Source organism: Podarcis vaucheri (genome assembly GCF_965113315.1).
Source record: "Podarcis vaucheri genome assembly, chromosome: 6".
NCBI lineage: Eukaryota > Metazoa > Chordata > Lepidosauria > Squamata > Lacertidae > Podarcis > Podarcis vaucheri.
Window position 1 is genome coordinate 30,586,498 of NC_138764.1, and position 19,266 is coordinate 30,605,763.

General features: G+C 42.4%; 1 protein-coding gene across 7 annotated transcripts in view; it reads right to left on the reverse strand.

The window, feature by feature from the left end:
* Positions 1–2,752: 2,752 nt before the first annotated feature.
* Positions 2,753–19,266, reverse strand: part of ALG14 (ALG14 UDP-N-acetylglucosaminyltransferase subunit) — a 54,575-nt gene continuing 38,061 nt past the window's right edge. For 3 of the 7 annotated variants that reach the window (XM_082228012.1, XM_082228013.1, XM_082228011.1), the window contains one exon: positions 14,887–19,246. In XM_082228012.1, the coding sequence (XP_082084138.1) occupies positions 19,016–19,246 (231 nt within the window). In that variant the 3' untranslated portion in view covers positions 14,887–19,015. The other 4 variants (XR_014221056.1, XR_014221057.1, XR_014221058.1 and 1 more) reach the window with 4 other exon arrangements.

Consider the following 19,266-nt stretch of genomic DNA (forward strand, 5'->3'; position numbering starts at 1 on the left):
ACAGCCATGTCATTGTATGGCTAAGACTTTATTTTCTTTTTCAAATAGAGAACCACAGCCCTGTCTTTCATATAGTTAGTGGCAGCATGCTGGTACAAACCCTTGGAGATAAATGTTTCTATACTCATGTAATTTCACTTTAAGTACTGTAGTGGACACAGTGTCTAGCAATAGCTACTCTCTTCTTTCTTTCCTTTTTGGTTTTTGTTACATTTGTTCTACTAGGTGCAGACTTTCCCAGCTCTCATTCTGCAAACTATGTTGACAGATTTCTTTTTTCATCATTTTGTCCCAAAAGGGTTTCATCTGCTTTTTGAATGACTGTGGATGCTGCGAGGCACCTGTGTTTCTCTCATGCTTGCTTTGTAGCAAATAATTGATGATGACAGATTTTCTTGGCAGTCATCATTGGATCCTAAATTACGCTTATGGATATTTCAAAATCGATGTCTGGACAGACTTCTTCTTCTTCTTCTTCTTCTTCTTCTTCTTCTTCTTCTTCTTCTTCTTCTTCAGCTATGCTCACAAACTCCAGAATATAAATGTGAAGTTGGAAAGAAGCAAAACAAAAAATATAGGTTTTAATATAGATAAGAATTATAGTGGCTGATAATGGCTAAAATGAAATTTCATATTAAGGATCAGTTGCTTTCTGTATTGATAGCATCTGATCACAAATTCCCAATGTTTAAAATGAATTTGGGCTGTGGGTGACTTACAGAAAAGAACTAGAAATTAGCACAGTCTAGTAGTGGTTCTCTATAATTACGAACACTAGTCTTCATTTAAAACAAAACGTTCCAGCACTAAAGGATGTCTCCTCCCTCTGTGTCTTCTGCACACAGATGAGTACCGTCTTTTAATTTGGTAAAATACTGGACTCTTTTTACAATTACAGTGTTCCATTAGAGTGGTAAAGGTCACCATGCGTGCAATGGATGGTACAAAATATCAAATGTATATGCTTTGCATTTTTGTATCTTCTTTAACACTGAAATGCTTTGTAAAATATCAAGCACCAATCACATAATTGCCAAACATATGTTTCCTATTCCGCTTCATTCTATTACAGCCAGGTAGGTTTTGGATATCATTGCTGCTACAAGAGCAGTATTCTTTTGCACTTGCAAGCTGCTAAAAGGTCATTTACCCTTCACTTTCTCCCCCTTCCTCCAGAATACTCCTCTTCTCTCACTTCTTCTTTGCTCTGGTCATTCTCATTTCACTTTCAGGAAGCTCTCTTCAACATTATACTGAAAAACTTAATTGAACATCGCCCCACCCAAATACTGTATCTGTACTGAGATCCAGTAACTGAAAACTTCCAAATCTAGTCCAGCTCGAAAATATGCTTAAGTGTTGTACTCATTTTGTGCCACAAAGTATGGGTTTTGTGATGCAACCCGTAAGAGTTTATTTACAGCTCATCGGGGTTAGTAGTTAATGCCCCACCCTCACCCCCAAAATAACATTGTCTGATTTCCTCCAGACCTGTACCAAAGTTTTGTGTGGCTTTGTGTCTTACTGGGAAGCTGGAAAAACACTTCTGACTAATGCCAGTCCCAGCAGGGCTTGCCAAATTTTAAAGGTGAGAAATTCAAGTTCCACTTGCTAAGGGACAGTCAGCAGTGGACTTTTAGGGTCCCAACTGTGGCCTCAGACTTAACTGCTCCACACCTGAGCAGGTCGGCATGCCTCGGAGAAAATGACCTGAAAAGGAAAGTACGGTACCTTTTTTCATATGTGGTGGGCATGTAAGATAGCAAAAGTGTTCTGGGAAATGATTTATAATGAACTGGAAAAAAACATTGGAAACAACTTTTGTTAAAAAGCCAGAAGCTTTTCTTTTAACCTGGGGCTATGGTGGAATGCCCATGATGCCTTGCCTTTCCCCTCTTTTTCCCAGGCTTAAATTTATTTATTTTACTTTGCTTTTAGGATGACTGGGCACACTGAAAAACACAAGTGCTGATGAGGTCCCAGCCACCCACCATTTTAATTTAAAACTGAGGCATACACAAATTGTCTGCAAATCTCTGTCATGGGTCTGTATCCTGAGTTCTTTAATCACCTAGCAATGCTCCTGTCTGCCACCGACTACTGAAGAGCTGCCATCACTGAATAATCCATTTTAGTGGCACACACTTCATGGCACATACATAGCGACACATACATAGTCAATGCTCATCCCACTTCTCTGAGCGATGAGAAGTTCAAGGACACAACACTCACTTGGGGTTGGCTCCCTTTAAAAGGAGGTGACGTTGATTTGATATATATTTTTTAATACCTGGTTTTAAATTCTCCTTCCCTCCCTCCCTCGGCTTGAACATAGAGGGAGACACAGCTTAAACACTAAAACTGACACCAAAGCCCACTGCTCCCATATCGTATCTCCAGGGTGATAGCCAGAGCCCCATGATGCATATGGAGCCCAAATTCAGCTTTCTGTGTGTCCCCCCGCCCCACCTGTCCATGTCTTAAAACTACATCCTGTCCTTTACACACAAACATTTGGGGAGGGGGGGGAGGTTTGTCCCCTTCTATAATCAGTTTTCCATACTCAGAACATTCTCAGAATCGTCCTGCATCAAACGTGTAACTATTTAGTTCCCATAGCTCTGTGTATCACCTTCAGTTTCCATCCACCAAAAGGATGTACCTGGCCAGAGTGTTCCAAAAACTTTAAGCAGTTTATTTCCCCATTAACCTTCCCCTATCTAACCCCCAATATTACAATATTTCCTCCTTTCTAATCCAGTGGTTTTTCTCACTATACTCTGTAACAAGATATGTGGAGAAAAATGCATTTTTTTAAAAAAGCTTTGTATGTTTAAGGTTCAAGTCATATTTCAATGCTTTCCCCCACTAACCATGAGACCAAGACATTTCCTTTTATAGGCAATGAAATCTGAGATTAGTATATTTTCTGTGCTGAGGCCCTGACCAAAAAAGAAAAAAAGTACTGAATGTTACAGAGCTGGTGATAATATCAAGAGAATTGGCACCAGTAAGAAAAGCAGGCATCCCACTGGTGATGTTTTGTCACTGGTAATAAATGTGAACGGAACACATTTTGTTCATTAGATCTAATCTGCTCCTGCTGGTTTTTACTAATGAATGAAACAATACGTTAAGAGAATGAAGGTCAAATGTGAGCTGTATAACATTTTTACAAGCTAGACAGAAGAGATAGTTTCCTATCTAAAAGTCACAAGGCAGGGGAGCCGTTCGCAGAAATTATTTGTGGCTGGGAAATGTGAGGCAGCTAGGTGATTTTGGACACAGAACTTAATGGCCTTATGGGGATCCCCTTAAGAAAATCCACGTGTATTGCTTTAGTTACAAAGCACACAGTTGACATTATGCACCCACCCACCCACCCAGAGTTGTGATTCCATGCTCTACAACTGTGTGTCTGCATTTCTGAAACATGGGGGGGGGGGTGCGGTGAGGTGGATAAAGTTAAAAACACGATTATAAACAAAATCCATACTTTGAGAATGTGCACATTCAGATTTTAAACTCACTTAAATCTTAGCGCCATCATGACTTTGAGAATAAAACAGACTTTGGTTTATTGGGGGGTTAGGGGAGCACCATTTTCTGGTACAGAAGATTGTTCTAAGTTTGTGAGGTGCCTGGATTCCCCGTCTAATTCTGAACCCCCCTCTTCTAATTCTGGAGAGCCGGACATTGAAGTTAGCATGTAAAAATATAAGCCAGGCTGGCTTCCTGATGAAGTAATTGCCTGGAGTGATGAATTAATAGAGCACAAAGAAATGGGTGATGTCCCATTTTGTTGTCGTTTAGTCGTTTAGTCGTGTCCGACTCTTCGTGACCCCATGGACCAGAGCATGTCCCATTAAAATGGGACCCCATGTCCCATTAAAAAGGCCATTAACAGAAACTTTCTGGGTTGGACAGCAAATGGCAAAAGCCCTTCTCTAAGGAGATAGTTAGCAGAGACAAAAGGTCAGAGTTTTAGGAGGGAGGGACAGAACTGCAGTGGGCAATAAGGTAAATAAAAAGGAAAGAAGTGTCAGTTTTGCAAGGTGGAAGGGGGCAGAGCACAAAGTGCTGTGTCTGTTTTATGCTGCGGAGAGGGCCAGACACAATGTTTGGGGTCTCTTGGAATCTGAGGCTGCAGCAATGGAAGGAACAGGACCCTCTTGGAATGTGAATTGTCTGCACTCTCTCCATCTAGGCTCTGGTTGTATATATATGTAAATAAACCATATATCCTAAAGACACCACAGTCTCTGCTGTGCCCCATTGTCCGAAATAAACCATATATCCTGGAAAACGCATCTGGCATCCCTGGAACTGCTCACCGCTCAGAGATTGTGATTGCATGTAATAATATATTTAAAATAAAAACAATATGATAAGTCTTTGTAACAACATACATGCCTGTCTGGCCACCCCAACTCTATAATGTTTTTAAGAAGGAGGAAGCATGCTTCCTTCAGGGGCCCTGGCTTGAACATCCTGGCCCAGGTGGTGATGCGGGGACTGTTTTCCATAGTTGCCACTCTCTGGGTGGTCATGGGGTGGGGGCTGGGTTGCAGGGTCCCGGATTGTAGCCTTAAGGCCCATTCCTGGCTGCACCACTGACTAGGAACCAAAAAGGTCCTCCAGAATGGAAGGGTATGATTTACCCTGGCATAATGACACTAGCTTACTGCATTTTGGATTGCTCTGTGAGTCACACTTTGAAATCAATGGAACTTAAGTAAACCATAACTAGATTCCTGCATTGCAGAGGGTTGGACTATATGACTTTGGGTCCCTTCCAACTCTACAGTTCTATGATTCTAACTGAAACCTCATGGTCCGAGTTCAGTGGGTCTACTCTAAGCATGATGATGTCTGGATCCAACCCTTAAATCAGTTTTGTTGCTTTCTGAACGCTGCAAATTTGGATTCTAAACTGTAAATAGCTCCGTTTCCTGTTATTCTATGCAATCTAGAGTCCTGTGTAATCAAATTAGTGGTAATCATTTTAAATATTTAATGTCAAGTAGTTTTTTCTTTGTGAACCTGTGATAGCCAGGCTCTTGGGGAATCTTTCAACCATGTAGGAATCAATAAAGAAATTTCAAGGGAATTGTGTTTCTCCAGAGGATTAGTCAACATTTGATATTCGCATTGTACAAAGACCTAAGAAATCCATCCCTCATGACACAACGACATTGATACCAGCTGAATTTATTTACTTACGGTTGATTGGGGGGGGGGGGGACATCTATTGTGAACTTTGTATCCCTGATATTAAATTACCTGGTAATGGAACAGATTTGGGGCATTTCATTTTAGGGAGGCTTTATAACAAAATATAATGGATGCTCACCTCTCATTTGCCAATTCACATTTAGCCCAGGCAGCTGGAAACCACATCATCCAAATCTCCAAGCAGTGTGAGACTCCAGGGTTACCATGCTCTACCAGTGTGGTGTAGTGGTTAAGAGCGGGGGACTTGTAATCTGGTGAACCGGGTTTGCTTCCCCGCTCCTCCATATGCAGCTGCTGGGTGACCTTGGGCTATGCACACTTCTCTGAAGTCTCTCAGCCCCACTCACCTCACAGAGTGTTTGTTGTGGGGGAGGAAGGGAAAAGAGATTGTTAGCCGCTTTGAGACTCCTTAGGGTAGTGAGAAAGCGGGGTATCAAATCCAAACTCTTCTCTTTTTCTCTCTCTTATCCAGGGTTTGGTTTCCTTGGAATGAGGAACAGCAGAGATTGTGGTGTCTTTATAATGTATGGTTTATTTATACCTATATACAACCTGAGCCTACAGTGGAGAGGCTCACAGCATTAACACCCCACTAGGGTCTTGCTTCTCCCATAGCCACAGCCTTGGGTTCAAGCAGAAATCAGGTGTGGCTCTGTCTCTCAGCTGCTCAGTCTGCAGGCAGCTTCCAGCTTCTGGCTCACGCACCTCAACTCTTGCCTTTGTCTTTCTATCTAACAGACAGTTGAGGGAGGGGGTCCACCCCTTTGTTCTCTGGCACAGAGTCACTTCCTTTGTTACCTTAACGACAGTAAGGTAACAAAAGGGTGGTACGGTTTCAACTGGGCCTCTCTCTTAGCTTCCCCCCATTTGCAGTAATTCTGAGCTACCTTGTAGGGTTGTAATGAGAGAATGCATATATGAAGTGCTCTGAAAACTCTAAAAAGCACTATATAAACCCCAAGTATATTAAACGTGAAAAATAGCCACTTTTTATTATATGGCTTGTTCTAAGCTCTGTGTCCTCACCGTGTGTCACAGTGAAGTTCTGATCATCAACCACTATCGCTAACGCATTCCAAAAGGAGAGATAGATTTGTCTTCAAATGAGAGTCTGTTGAAGTCAGGGGCTTCAACAGCTAGTGATGAATGTGATCCAAAACACCTGAATAGCTGCCACACACCCTCTTTTACACTCCAGCTGCAGTGAATCATTTCCTTTTCCCATATCCCAACAGATAATTTAATTCTGCAGCACAGAATGCAGGCACGATTAGGACATTCGCCCAGTTTAATTGCCAGCTAGATTTGCAAGCAAGGTCACAATTCACAGTGCCAGACTTTAGTTGGACAGTGTTATGACAGAGCAGGAAACATTAATCACCGTAGCCAGCAGAAAATTACAGTTTAAAGCAATACTCATTAATCCTGTTTGCAAGGATTGCCCCTTTCCTTGTTTTTTTTTGTTTAAAGAAAAGGTATATTCAGCTGTACTGTCAGGTGAGGCATAGCTAGGAGGTGGCCGCAGACAGTAGACATTAGTGACTGACACGGAAGGATTACATCCTTAATTAAATTATTTTGTTTTCATCCGCTTTCCTTCAGCGTGCAACTGGTTTGCTACAGGAGGAAATGTGAAACTCTTTGTGGTACACCACAATAACCTCACTATACTGATGCCCTCCACCACCACCCCCTACAGTGAAAATCACCCATGTCCTCTGTTCCCCTTGTCGTAGCAGCTGATTGGCTGTGAAAACCAAAACGGTGTGGTGGCTTTTCTTAACATTTAACATACCTTCTTTCTGCATTGCTAATGCAAGAACAAAGTCAGAGACAGATCTCTTAGGACAACAGAACTGCAACCCTGTTCCAGTTCTTTCCCCTGCGCCTCTGGAAGAGAATGAGGAGTCGGAGAATATCTGCACAAAATTTTGGTTGTAATCTAATGGGCCAGGAGAAGCAGGAACTTCCCATTCTGAATCCCATTATCAGGTATGAACCCATTGTGCGTCTTGTTTGAGGTGGTGGCCCGAGGATTGTCATGACACCAGGAATCATCAGAGACTGAGTCCTCTGATGACAGCAGCCCCTGGGGGGTGGGGGTGGGGAGATGCATTAATTCCCTCACCCATCCCATGTGGAGATGCTGTCACTGGAACCAACATCTTCTCTCCTAAGCTTCAAGGAGACACTGTAGATCTGTGGAGGAGCTATCCCTGCAGTTTCAAACGCTAAAGTCTAGAATAAGCCAACAGCTGCAGATGAAGGCCCTGCCCCTTTGATTGGCTACATTCAGAGTTCAGGGGGTGGAGCCTCTAGTCAATGAGCAGCTAAGTCCAGGCTAGAAAGATCTGACAGCTGAGCCAGGACTCTGCTGAGACAACTTGCATCTCGTACCCCAGCTGCTGGATCACTGACCGTGGTCCTGAAACCCACACCTAGGTCCCTTTACTGAGGTGCCCTGCCTCACTTTCTTCTCTGCCTGGAAACCTGGGACTACTGACCTTTCCCTTGCTTGGGCCATCCAGCAACTGTCAAGATGGTCACTTCCATGGCTCAGGACAAGGGAGTCCTGCATGGAGTCAGCCTTTGTGCCAGCACACAATCCTGGCCAAAGAAGAAAACTGTCAGGAGACCTGCTCTTGCTGTCTGCAGATCACTTTTGCTTCTTCCCCTTTGCCTTGGCATCTATCCTCAGTTCCCCGGGAGAAGGAAGCAACTCCTCTGGTCACCATTGGGAATATCGGTGACTACAGTCTAATTATGTAATCAGCACAGTACTAAGCGTGGTTATTCTGAACTAAGTCCTACTGAATTCAGTGGCGTTTGCCCCCAAGTAAATGTGCAAATGATCACAACTGCAATCACTTATCCCTACACTAATCTTTTATCTCCCTGGCTTAATTTTAATCTAAAACTACAACACATTTGGTGTTCATGGGCCAGAATAAGATAAAATATTCCCGTGTTCCATGCAGCAAAGCATCGCAAATTTTAATTCAATTTTTAACCCACACTTCTTCCGAGGAGCTCATAGTGTCAGTACCCAATTCCTCTTTTAACCTCCACAACAACCCTGTGAGGGGTCAGTTAGGCTGCGAGAGAAAGGTTGGTCCAATGACATCCAGTGAGCTTTATGGCTTCGGAGTGTATGATATTGTTTTGACAGCTATAATATTTTTTCCTTTTATGTTTCTTAAAATTTAATAAAGGTTAATTTAAAACAGTTTTTGAAAAAGAAATAAATCAACTCAAGGATCCAGAATTATAGAGTACCTGTGACTGGGGAGTATTGTGTCAATTCAAAAACAGAAGGTAGGAGCCAAGAAAGGAGGACCTCAGGATTCTTCTTACTCAAGCCTTATTCCATACAAAAAATGTCCATAAACATTTAAGAAAATTACCGGGCTAATGCTAATTCAGCTAAAGGCCATCATTATTATACCCACATTGCAGGGGTGGGGCTGTGGCTGTGGCTGAGACAGCTTGGGTTACATCAACTCTGCAAAGGAAGCCAGTGTTGCTATCCCCATTTTGGATGGGGTACTGAGGAGTTAAGAGTATCATATTACAACCATGAAACACAGCCCACTGTTGTTAAGTTGTTATGCTGGGCTGGGCATATTGTGAAGTTGATTGTAGCAACTGTGCAATTAGTTAAAGGTGGGAAGGGATGAAGGAGGCTAGGGAAAGGATTTGGGTTCCAGCGGCGAGTGGGAAGACAATGTCTGGATTCCAGGTCTGCCTTTAGATAAGAGAGCAGATTTACGAACTGTGAAACAACTGAAGGGTAGACCAGGAAGACAAGTTTCTCAGAGGCCTTGGCAGTGCTTAGTTATAAAATCTACCAGATATGATGGTCATGTTTGTTTGTAGTATTTACTTTGCTTCCCCTAGAAAAACACCTGAGGATACCTATGATGCTTCCCACCCTCTGGGAAGTCCACCTGGCACCAACATTGCCATCCTTTTGATGCTAGGCCAAAATTTTCTGTCATTTGCAGGCATTTGATAGTTAACCTTTTCTTCTTCTGTTTGGCTTTTGTAAGTTCACTGTTTTAATGGTGAACAGATTAATGCAGCTGGAAAAAAGGGAGTTTCAATTGCGGGAAATTAGTAGAGGACCACTTTTGGCTTTCTCTTGCATGCACTTCTAAATTTGCTTTGAGACCTTTGTGGTATAAGGCAACAAAGGAATGAACAAACAAAAATAATAATGGTAAAGCTGGATTCCTTTGGAATCCCCCCCCCCCCCATATACCCCTTTAGTTAAAATTTCAAGTGTTATGTATGAAGGTTCGACTCTCAGTCCTTGGTCTATTTCCCCCATCATACTGTTTATGAACTTTAATTTAGAATGAGAAATATCTATCTATATATACACACCACCCGAACAATACACAAAGCATCTTTGCTGAAATTCCTGTCCTTCAGTTTACTTGACAGTTTAATTAGAGACTGACGGTGTTTCACAAGTTGGTAGAATGCATGTTGCTATAGTTCAGCTATCGTGTTTGTTTCTGTTGTTTTCATTTTAAAGGTTGATCCTTGCCAAAACCGGATAATCCAGTGATTAACTTTGATTTATCTCACATACCAGCGTCAGCCACTAAGTGTATATCATCATTCCCTCTTAATTTATAGCAGAATGCAAATTCTGCTGTGTCGGCTTCTCTAAAAAAAATCCATTAACTAAAATAGAATCCAGCAATTTATCGTTACCAGTTCTCTAGGATGAAAGTGAAGATGCTTGTCAAGGACAACTCCTGAACAGCATGTTTGTGGGTAGGCGACAACAAAAGAGGCACTACAGAAGGGACTTTGGTTTCCCCTTAAAAACCCCAAAAGGAGCACAATCTCTTCTTAGACTTGCCATACCTGCTTATGATGAACAGCTGCTTTAGACTCGACAAAATACGGAAAGCATCTGTCTCATATGGTAACAGCTAAGATTATTTTTTTCACACCACTGGCAACTTATATGGAACAACATTGGTTTTGGAACAACTTCAGGCTATTCCTCCGGCCTATGAGCTTTTAACCACACTTCTTTGCTTATTCTTTAATGCATATAGAAACAAAATATGGTAATGTACAAAGTAGAATGTGAACACTATTCCAATTAAAGAACTGTCAAAGCGGAGTCTTTTCCCCCACTATCCCCCATGGGGGATAAATTAAATTAGGTTGCAGCTTATGGGTATAGAGAAATGGCTCTGCTGGGGAAAGGAATAAGCGCCTGAAATTGATTAAATGGGTTAATGATTGAACTAAATCAAGCTGCTGAAATGTTTCTTTAAAAATGCCCCTTCCAGCCGTCATTTAATCAATTGATTCTCTTAAGTGTCAGAAGCACAAAGCTAGCAATGGGTGCCTATGATACTGCCACAGGAATGCATCTATCACCTAGAAGGCATGCACTCCCTTCACAATTTTATTAGGACATTTAGAGCAGAGCAGGGAGGGGTGGTAGTTCACTCAGAATGTGTCAAAGGCAGTGTGAGAAGCAAGTGGGTCCAATATGCTACAATTCTCAAGCTTTTCCTGCCCTAGCCCTAGTTTTGCTTCACTTGCAGTCCCACTGTCTACAGAAAGACTCCAGGCGCTTGTTTATCACACGCCCATCATTTAAGACTCCATTTTATGCCATGTAGATGCAGCAGCTGGCATGCAGAGGTTAGATAAAGAGACCTGGGTTCAAATTCTTACTTTAAGATCACTGGGTTATCTTGGGGCAGTCACTATTTCTCAGCCTAACCTACCCCATGCGGTTATCGGAGAGTAAAATGCGAAAATTCTATATTCACTGCCTTAAACTTGTCAGGCCAGCTTCTTCTGTGCTGACCGAGATGGTCTGCATTTAAGAACGGCAGATCTTTCTCATGGTTATGATCAACGAACCAGTCTAACCTATAGGTTTTTATAGACGTCAGGCAGCACCTTTGATTCTGCTTTCACCTGTTGATGAAAATAGTTTTGCTTGACTCACTTTCTGTAATTCTTCGCTTTGGTCAAATTTGATGGGGAATAAGCTATTTCTCCACCTAATAACCTTCAGATTACCATTTCAATACTTTTTAAAAAACACCTTCTGAAATCAGGTTTCAGCCAGTGTAAATTGTTAGTTTTAACCGAAATTTCAGGCATTGTCAGATCTGTAAACTCATAATTGTGTACATTGTTTTCATAATGTGAAGAGTCTTGGCGTGTTACATAGACAGATACTTGCAATTCAGGTAGGTAGCCGTGTTGTTCTGATGCAGTCGAAATAAAGAAATAAAAAAATTGTCCAATAGCACCTTAGAGACCAACTAAGTTTGTTCCGAGTATAAGCTTTCGTGTGCATGCACACTTCTTCAGATACTTGCAAGTAAGAGACATATCTGTGAAGAACTAAATTCAGTCCTTGGATGCAAATACCGTATTCTTTGCATTTATATTCCTCATTGACATGTTTTCAGTTTTTTATTTCATTAAACCCAGCAGATAATTTATTTCATCATATTTTTTGGAAGCTTCAAAGGGGGGATATAGAAGAATTAATCTTGCATAAAGGAGAAATGTAAAAGAAAGAATGATTGTGCAAAGACTCGTGGCTAGTCCTGAATGAACAGACTAAAACAAAATATCTAAAACTTCTGGCATTTGTTGCATTAAGATGCTTTTACCAAACCATACTCTCTGAAACAACTTTTCAAGTTAGCAGAGGATTGGGTTGGGGGAATCCAATCTTGTTGGCACTTTTTTCTGGAACCTGCTCTATTACTTAGCTACAAACACAACAGGAATATCCTGAAGACAGAAGAATTGGTTTGAGATGACGTTTCATGATCCATTACTTTGAAGCATCTTTTCTCTATGGGGCTCTGAAGGAGCTATTATGGAAGACGAGAGATCTTTGCACATGTGAAGTTTCCATTAAGGAAAAGAAGAAGAGGCCCAGAATAAGCAACCTGTGTCCGCTGTATCATCAAAGCTTCTTTCAGTGCCTGCAAGTGAGGTCTTCTGGCAGTATCACTTCCTGAGTGCAGCTGCAAACAAGACCAGAACTGAGCAGCAGGTTCACGGGAGTGAGCATCCTGCTGGGAATGCTTTTTTCTTTTGCAAGTTGTTGCTGACGCGACATATCCTCTTTGATGAGCATGGCAGAGAAGAAAACTCCATACTCAGGGCCAGGTGGCATTTCCTGACTTGATCTGAACTCCCAAGGTGTGTTGCCTATTGTGGGAGGTAAAGTGGGAGCCATACAGAGAACTAGGTGGGAAAAGGCCGCACATTTACTGTGTAAAAACATTCCAAACGTCCTGGCAGAAGGACAAAGCACTGTAACACCCAGCTGGTCTGTTTGGTAGACCTATGGTTCCCAATTTTTTGTAGCAATTGTATTGCGCTGTATGATTTTTTAAAATTGTATTTTCATTGCTCCCCCCACACTTACGTTGCATTTTATTGTACTACAATTTGCATTCCATTTGCACTCATTGTAATACAATGAAATGCAATGCAAGAGATGAAAGAAGCAATAAATGAAATTTAAAATCAATATATTTCTTCTAATGTGCCAAGGCCTGAAGCCGACCTGTGCTTTGTTATGCAGGCAGCAACTGGGCTGTAACAGTTTAGCGTTAGGTTAAGATCTTTCCTCTCTCAAGGTTATGGTCGATTGAGGCATTTGCACCAGATTTGACTTCAAAATGTGCTTTGGCCTTGGCTTTTGGTTGCTGTACGAAACAGCCTGTTCCACTAATGGATCTTCCTTGTTCCACTGGCGATGAGATGTTTTCCCAACTTTAGGCGAGATCCATCTGTTCCAGAGTCTGTTAATGTGTTGACACCAGATCACTTTTGAAAACAAGCTAAACAAGTCTAAACAAGCCAGGAATGGCTTCCAAAAAACCCTGCAAAAAGGTTGCAGGCAGGGCAGCAGGGATGACACCTGCCTATGAAACTGCAGTACAGATCAAAGTAAAGACTTTGCAAATTAAAAAACTCAACAGAAACATGCATCTTGCCCTGGGCAGCCCTACTAGGGTTGCCTTTTAATATACCCAGACTGTCAGAAGACCATTAAAGAAATTGCAAAACATATGCTGCAGCATTCTTTGTTGCTGCCCTACCCTAACGAAGGCATCTGACACCTATATCAGCTTTATCTCTCTACCACCCTGCCTCAAAGTTGCTAAGGTTGGCCTACCTGAGTTTTTAATGTCATGTCCCTCCCCACTTTGGAAAAACAACAACTATGTTATGCATTGAAAACTGATAGGGATTCCCAACTGATTGTTTGCTGACAATGAGGCACCAATGTGCAAAGCAGGGGAGTGGCATTTGCAGGGGAAAAGCTTTCATAGGTCCCAGCTTCTCCTCTGCAACCTCTCCACCTGGCCGCCTCCCTTTCCTCCCTTCCTGCCCTGCAAATGGAGAGAAAATAGAGGGCTGGAGAAGGGTGGAGTTGAAGAGGAAAAGCAACAGGCAAGGGAAGGGTTAACTACCCAGCTCCTATTTTCTTGCCCACAAATGCTTCTGCACCACAGCCATTTCTCACATTTTTAGGAGAAGACACTGCTGGCTATACTATGGCCCCATGAATTGTCCTCTGGAAACATCGTGGAAATGGGCTTTTTCAGTTTTTGCACCAATCCTCTGGAAACCCTCAAGAGATTCAGGAAACTTCATTGCTTGGATGTTTTAAATGCTTGTTAAAAACCTAGGCCTGCTTACTTACGCCATTAGGTCCAGTCATGGCCGACTCTGGGGTTGCGGCACTCATCTCACTTTATTGGCTGAGAGAGCTCGCGTACAGCTTCCGGGTCATGTGGCCAGCATGACTAAGCCGCTTCTGGCGAAACTAGAGCAGCACACGGAAACACCGTTTACCTTTCCGCCAGAGCGGTACCTATTTATCTACTTGCACTTTGACGTGCTTTCAAACTGCTAGGTTGGCAGGAGCAGGGACTGAGCAACGGGAGCTCACCCCGTCGCGGGGATTTGAACCGCCGACCTTCTGATCGGCACGTCCTAGGCTCTGTGGTATAACCCACAGCGCCACCTGCGTCCACTTAGGCCTTTACTGATGTTTAAAAGGCTTATCCTGTTTAGCAGCTGAGATTATTCTTAACTGATGGATTTTTAAAAATCTAGTTAGTTAGTTAGGATACTTGAAAATCAATTAACTGATTTTTCCCCTTAAAAGGTGAGGATATAAATTATATGATGATGATAATCTGCTTTAGTTGTATCTAGCATTAATGGACCAAATGGTCTGGTTTAGTATAAAGGTCTTTACTGTTAGTTTGAGCAAGTGTGTCTCTCCACTGTCTTGCTGAAATCCTTCAACTCAGGGATAGAGAATCTTTGGCCCTCCAGATGTTGTCAGCTTACAACTCTCATCATCAGCTGGTTGGGGCTGATGGGAATTAAGAGTCCAACAACATCTGGAGGACCACAGCTTCCCCATCCCTGCTTCAACTGGAAATGTGGGGGACCCAACCAGAGTCCTCCAACCACCTATGTTTTCTATTAACACTGAGCTATGGGAGTTGTTCCACATGTAAGCAAATGCAGTGCAGCAGCATCTTTTAGACTACATAACAAACTGACACAAAAATATATAAGGACCGTGCAATAAATATTCCCAGGGAACGAAAAAAGTTTTAGCCATAACAGGCAGTAAGTACATCTTCCTTCATTTACCGAAACAATTTGCAAGGCTGCAGGAAGTCCTGATAATATAACCCCCATTTGAGTTACTAGGCCAAAAGCTAGCACACATAAGTCGAAGCCAGGGTCAGGTCATTCCCAAGGATATTAAGTGCTGAGACATACATTTTGCACAGAATTCTTCCCAAGAAAGTGTTTTATCCCTTTAGGTTCCATAGAGAAGCCACTAAACACATTAATGGCTCTGCGGCAGCTAAACACAAGGTTACTTTTGGGTATTTGATTTATTTCACACCTAAGCCAAAGGATAAAAATGCACTAGGAACCAAACACTGTTTTCCACAGTAGGGAAAGCTGAGGTCTATGTGTTCACACTGGATGGGAATATTTGTTAATTTCTTTTAAAAAATATATTTCACATTTTTGTATCCTGCCTTTCATCCTACAATGGAGCACAGAGTGGCTAACAGCATAAAACAACGCATTCTTCACAAAACAATTAAATGAACTAACAGGTTCTCATCAATAAAGACAGCAGAAGCTAAGAGCTCCATAACACCAGTTAAACCTCCAAGGCCTAGACAAATAGGTGAGCTTCCAAATTCTGCCTAGAGTGGAGGACAACCTGATTTCACCCAGGAGGAGGTTCATAGAATCATAGAATTGTAGAGTTGGGAGGGACCCTGAGGGTCAACTAGTGCAACCTTCTGCAATGCAGGAATTTCAGCTAAAGCATCCATGACTGATGGCCACCCAAACTCTGCTTAAAAACCTCCAAGGAAGGAGAGTCCACAACCTTCCAAGGGTTGTGTCAAACGGCTCTTACTGTCAGAAAGTTCTTCTTGATGTTTACTGAGAATCTCCTTTCTTGTAACTTGAAGCCATTGGTTTGAGTCCTACCCTCCAGAGCAGGAGAAAACCAGCTTGTTCCATAGGCAAGGTGCTGCCCCTGAGAATGCTGTCTTGTGTGACCATCTTCCTTACTGCCAACGCTGATGGAACCATGAGGAGGGCCTCTCCCATTGATCATAAAGTCCAGATTAGAAAGTACAGTGGTACCTCGGGTTAAGAACTTAATTCGTTCTGGAGGTCTGTTCTTAACCTGAGGTACCACTTTAGCTAATGGGGCCTCCCGCTGTCGTCGTGCGATTTCTGTTCTCACCCTGAAGCAAAGTTCTTAACCCAAGGTACTGTTTCTGGGTTAGCGGAGTCTGTAACCTGAAGCGTCTGTAACCCGAGGTACCACTGTACTGAGAAAGGCGCTCCTTCGATTACTTGGGTGACAAGTTGTTCATGGTTTCGTACACTAGCACTTTGAACTGTGTGTGGTAGTTCACTGGCAGCCAATGCAGTGAAGATCAGGCGATAAGATTCCTTCTCACTGCTCTTTCAGTGGGATTTTGCATCAGCTGCAGCTTCTGGACTATTTTCAAGGATATCTGTAGTAGCCTGTACAGGTTATTAGAATATAGATATTCAAGGTTAGACTATCTTGGTCCAGGAAGAGTGGTAGCTGGTGAAACATCCAGAGCTGGGCATCCTTATCACCGTAGTCACTTTGGGCCCCAGTGACAGCTTGGAATTGATGAGAATTGCCAAGTTACATAGCTACTCTTTCTGTGGGAGTTTTACCCAACCCAGGGCAGGCCATCTTCCTAACTCCTGAACTTGGGAATGGCTGACCCATAACATCTCACTCTTCTCAGAATTCAACATCAGTTTACTGGTCCTCATCTAGTCCATCAGACTCCAGACACAGGTCCAGCACCTGCCCGGCCTTTCCGATGGAATGGAGATACGGAGCTGGGTGGAACCAGCATATTGGTGGTGCCATGCTCCAAATCACCAGATGATGTCTCCCAGTAGCTTCATGTAGATGCCAGTTCCTCTGCCGAAATGAAAACAGAGTGTTCCCAAAATGTGAACCAGGCTTCATGGGATATTAACTGAAGCATACCTTTTGGCCAAACTGAAGAGCACCTTCTGATAAAGGTTACTTATCAACCCATGTATCAACATGGCAGCATCAAGATGAATACTTATAGAGAAGCAGGCTTTTAATTTTTTTTTTAAAAAAACCCTACTCATCCGAACAGTTTGCAAACCACAGGCACCTTCGCTTCTTCGTATCAAAGCTATCCCTCTCCATATTTTAACATCCCTCTAGAAAAAATGATCAAAAGTCACAGTTACTATAGAAAGTAAAAACTATCACTCTCTTGCAGCGATGTATAGGATTATTGTTTGGCTTCCTCGTGTTTCGTTTGTGCATCATGTGGACCTTTCCCACTTTTCTGTTACTCTCTTCAATGTATATGTTTCTCCAGCCAAAATTTGTTCATCGATGTGACTCAGTATATGCAGATGACAGATGTGTTTACATTGCTCTATATACAGAACAACATATATAGTTATGATTTGCCAGATGGGTGAAAAAAGGCTGCAACAGACTTAGAAAATAGATATTATGGGAGACTGGATTTTGCTAACAGTGTTTGATATTAAATGCCATTTCCCATTTAAGGGAGGGAATGGCTTCACACGCTAACTAAACATGTCTTGAACTTTTAAACATACAAAACCTACATATACTTAAGTTCACTGAGAAAGTGACATTTTACCTTTTTTTGGCATCATTAACGCTCATTATACACACATGGGGCTGCAAAGTGGGCTAAAGAGTCTCACTGCTTCCTAATGACAGTTTCCTCCCTGTAATTCAACACTGTTAAAAGATTTAACACTCGGCTTGGAAAAAATCTGTCTCCCTCGTGCACATGCGGTTCATCTGCTTGTGACATCCGCTACCTCTTTATTTATCTTAACAATTAAACACAATGCTTTAGAAAGCTTACTTTAGAACACAGGGCCAACTTTTGAGAGGCCAAAAGGAAAAATGATACTGGATTTAATGCTATGGGGTTTCTTTTTTGGAAAGGCTGCAGAACGAAAACTGTCCTCAGGCCAAGTTAATACGACCGTTTCCTTTATGCTCAAAATATTCACTAGGGATTTTGCTGCTTGCATACAGGAAACAAGGGCTGTGGTACCAGAACAAGATTCTGTTTCTTATAATTTAAGGGGCATGTTTAAGCAACCGCTCGGTGCAGCTATGGCTCTAAAGCCACTGCCCCGAATGGCCTTTAAGGAGAGACCTCAGGATCCCAACACACCACATAGTCTTACACCAGAAGGCAGGTAACGGGTAGAGTGAACAGGTCAGGGAGAAACTGCGTGCAAACAAATACAGCCCATTCCAGTTCTGACTTGTTCCACATGGAAAAGAGGGCAGAAGGAAATGTGGAATGTCAACATCTGACCAAGGCCAGTATCTTATCAGTTGGAATTCTCCATATAAAATCTCAATGGGATCTCATTGCAATAGACTAGAGCACCAGCCAACATCCTCGCCTTTAGTGACTGGGGGAAAACTTGTGACAGTAGGTGAATAAAACATTATTATGTGATTGGGAATGAGATGATTGCGGGGGACCAGCCCTACTTCCATGATTCCTAGGTGGTACCTTAGGGATAAGCCAACATCAAACGTCAGTTTCATGTTTTATACGGATATGAAGTGTGTGTGTGTGTGTGTGTGTGTGTGTATGTGTGTGCATACAAAACATAAAGGAAAAAAGGAAAATCAACACAAATAAAATAAATACTTATATCCAATGAAAGCTGGGGAGGGGGGAGGCTTTTTTTCCTTACTGTTTTTTACAGTGCCATGCACCTTGATGGACACCGCATAAATAATCCACTCCGCTGTGCGATTTCATCACAAACTAATATTCTTCCCCCCCCTGCCATATTACTCCATTTACCTTATTCCCTGACTCATGAGAAAGGGACTTTTTAAAGAGATGAGGATGAAGGACAGCGGTCCTGGAAACCAAAGTGATGAAATAGAGGTAGAGTTGAGCTCCTGACGGCAACTGGAAAGAGAAGCATAATCTTGTGGTGTCCAGCTATGCGATACTGGGCGGTACGCACATACGGTCCACTTTGGTTTTTAGAAAAACAGTAACGAGTCTTGCTCGACTTGTGTAAACTTATGAAGGACCGGTTGGAAAAAAACATCAGCGTTGGTACTAAAACACATTGAGCTTGTCCTTTCGTGTCACACGATTCGCCCAAGATAGAGAGACTTGGGATACTTTTCTTTGAGTGCAGGCCACTGGACGATGAAATAATCTGAAAAGTGGTAAAGGATCTTCCCGGACAGAGATAGGTTTTCCACGCGGCAGATGCTCTCGACGTATACAATGGTTACGCTTTTTATCCCCAGCATCCTGAGCAGGAGGGCAGATGCGCATATGGGAACGCAAGTTCCTGGGCCATTGCACAAAACCTAAGAAGAAGAAAAAAATG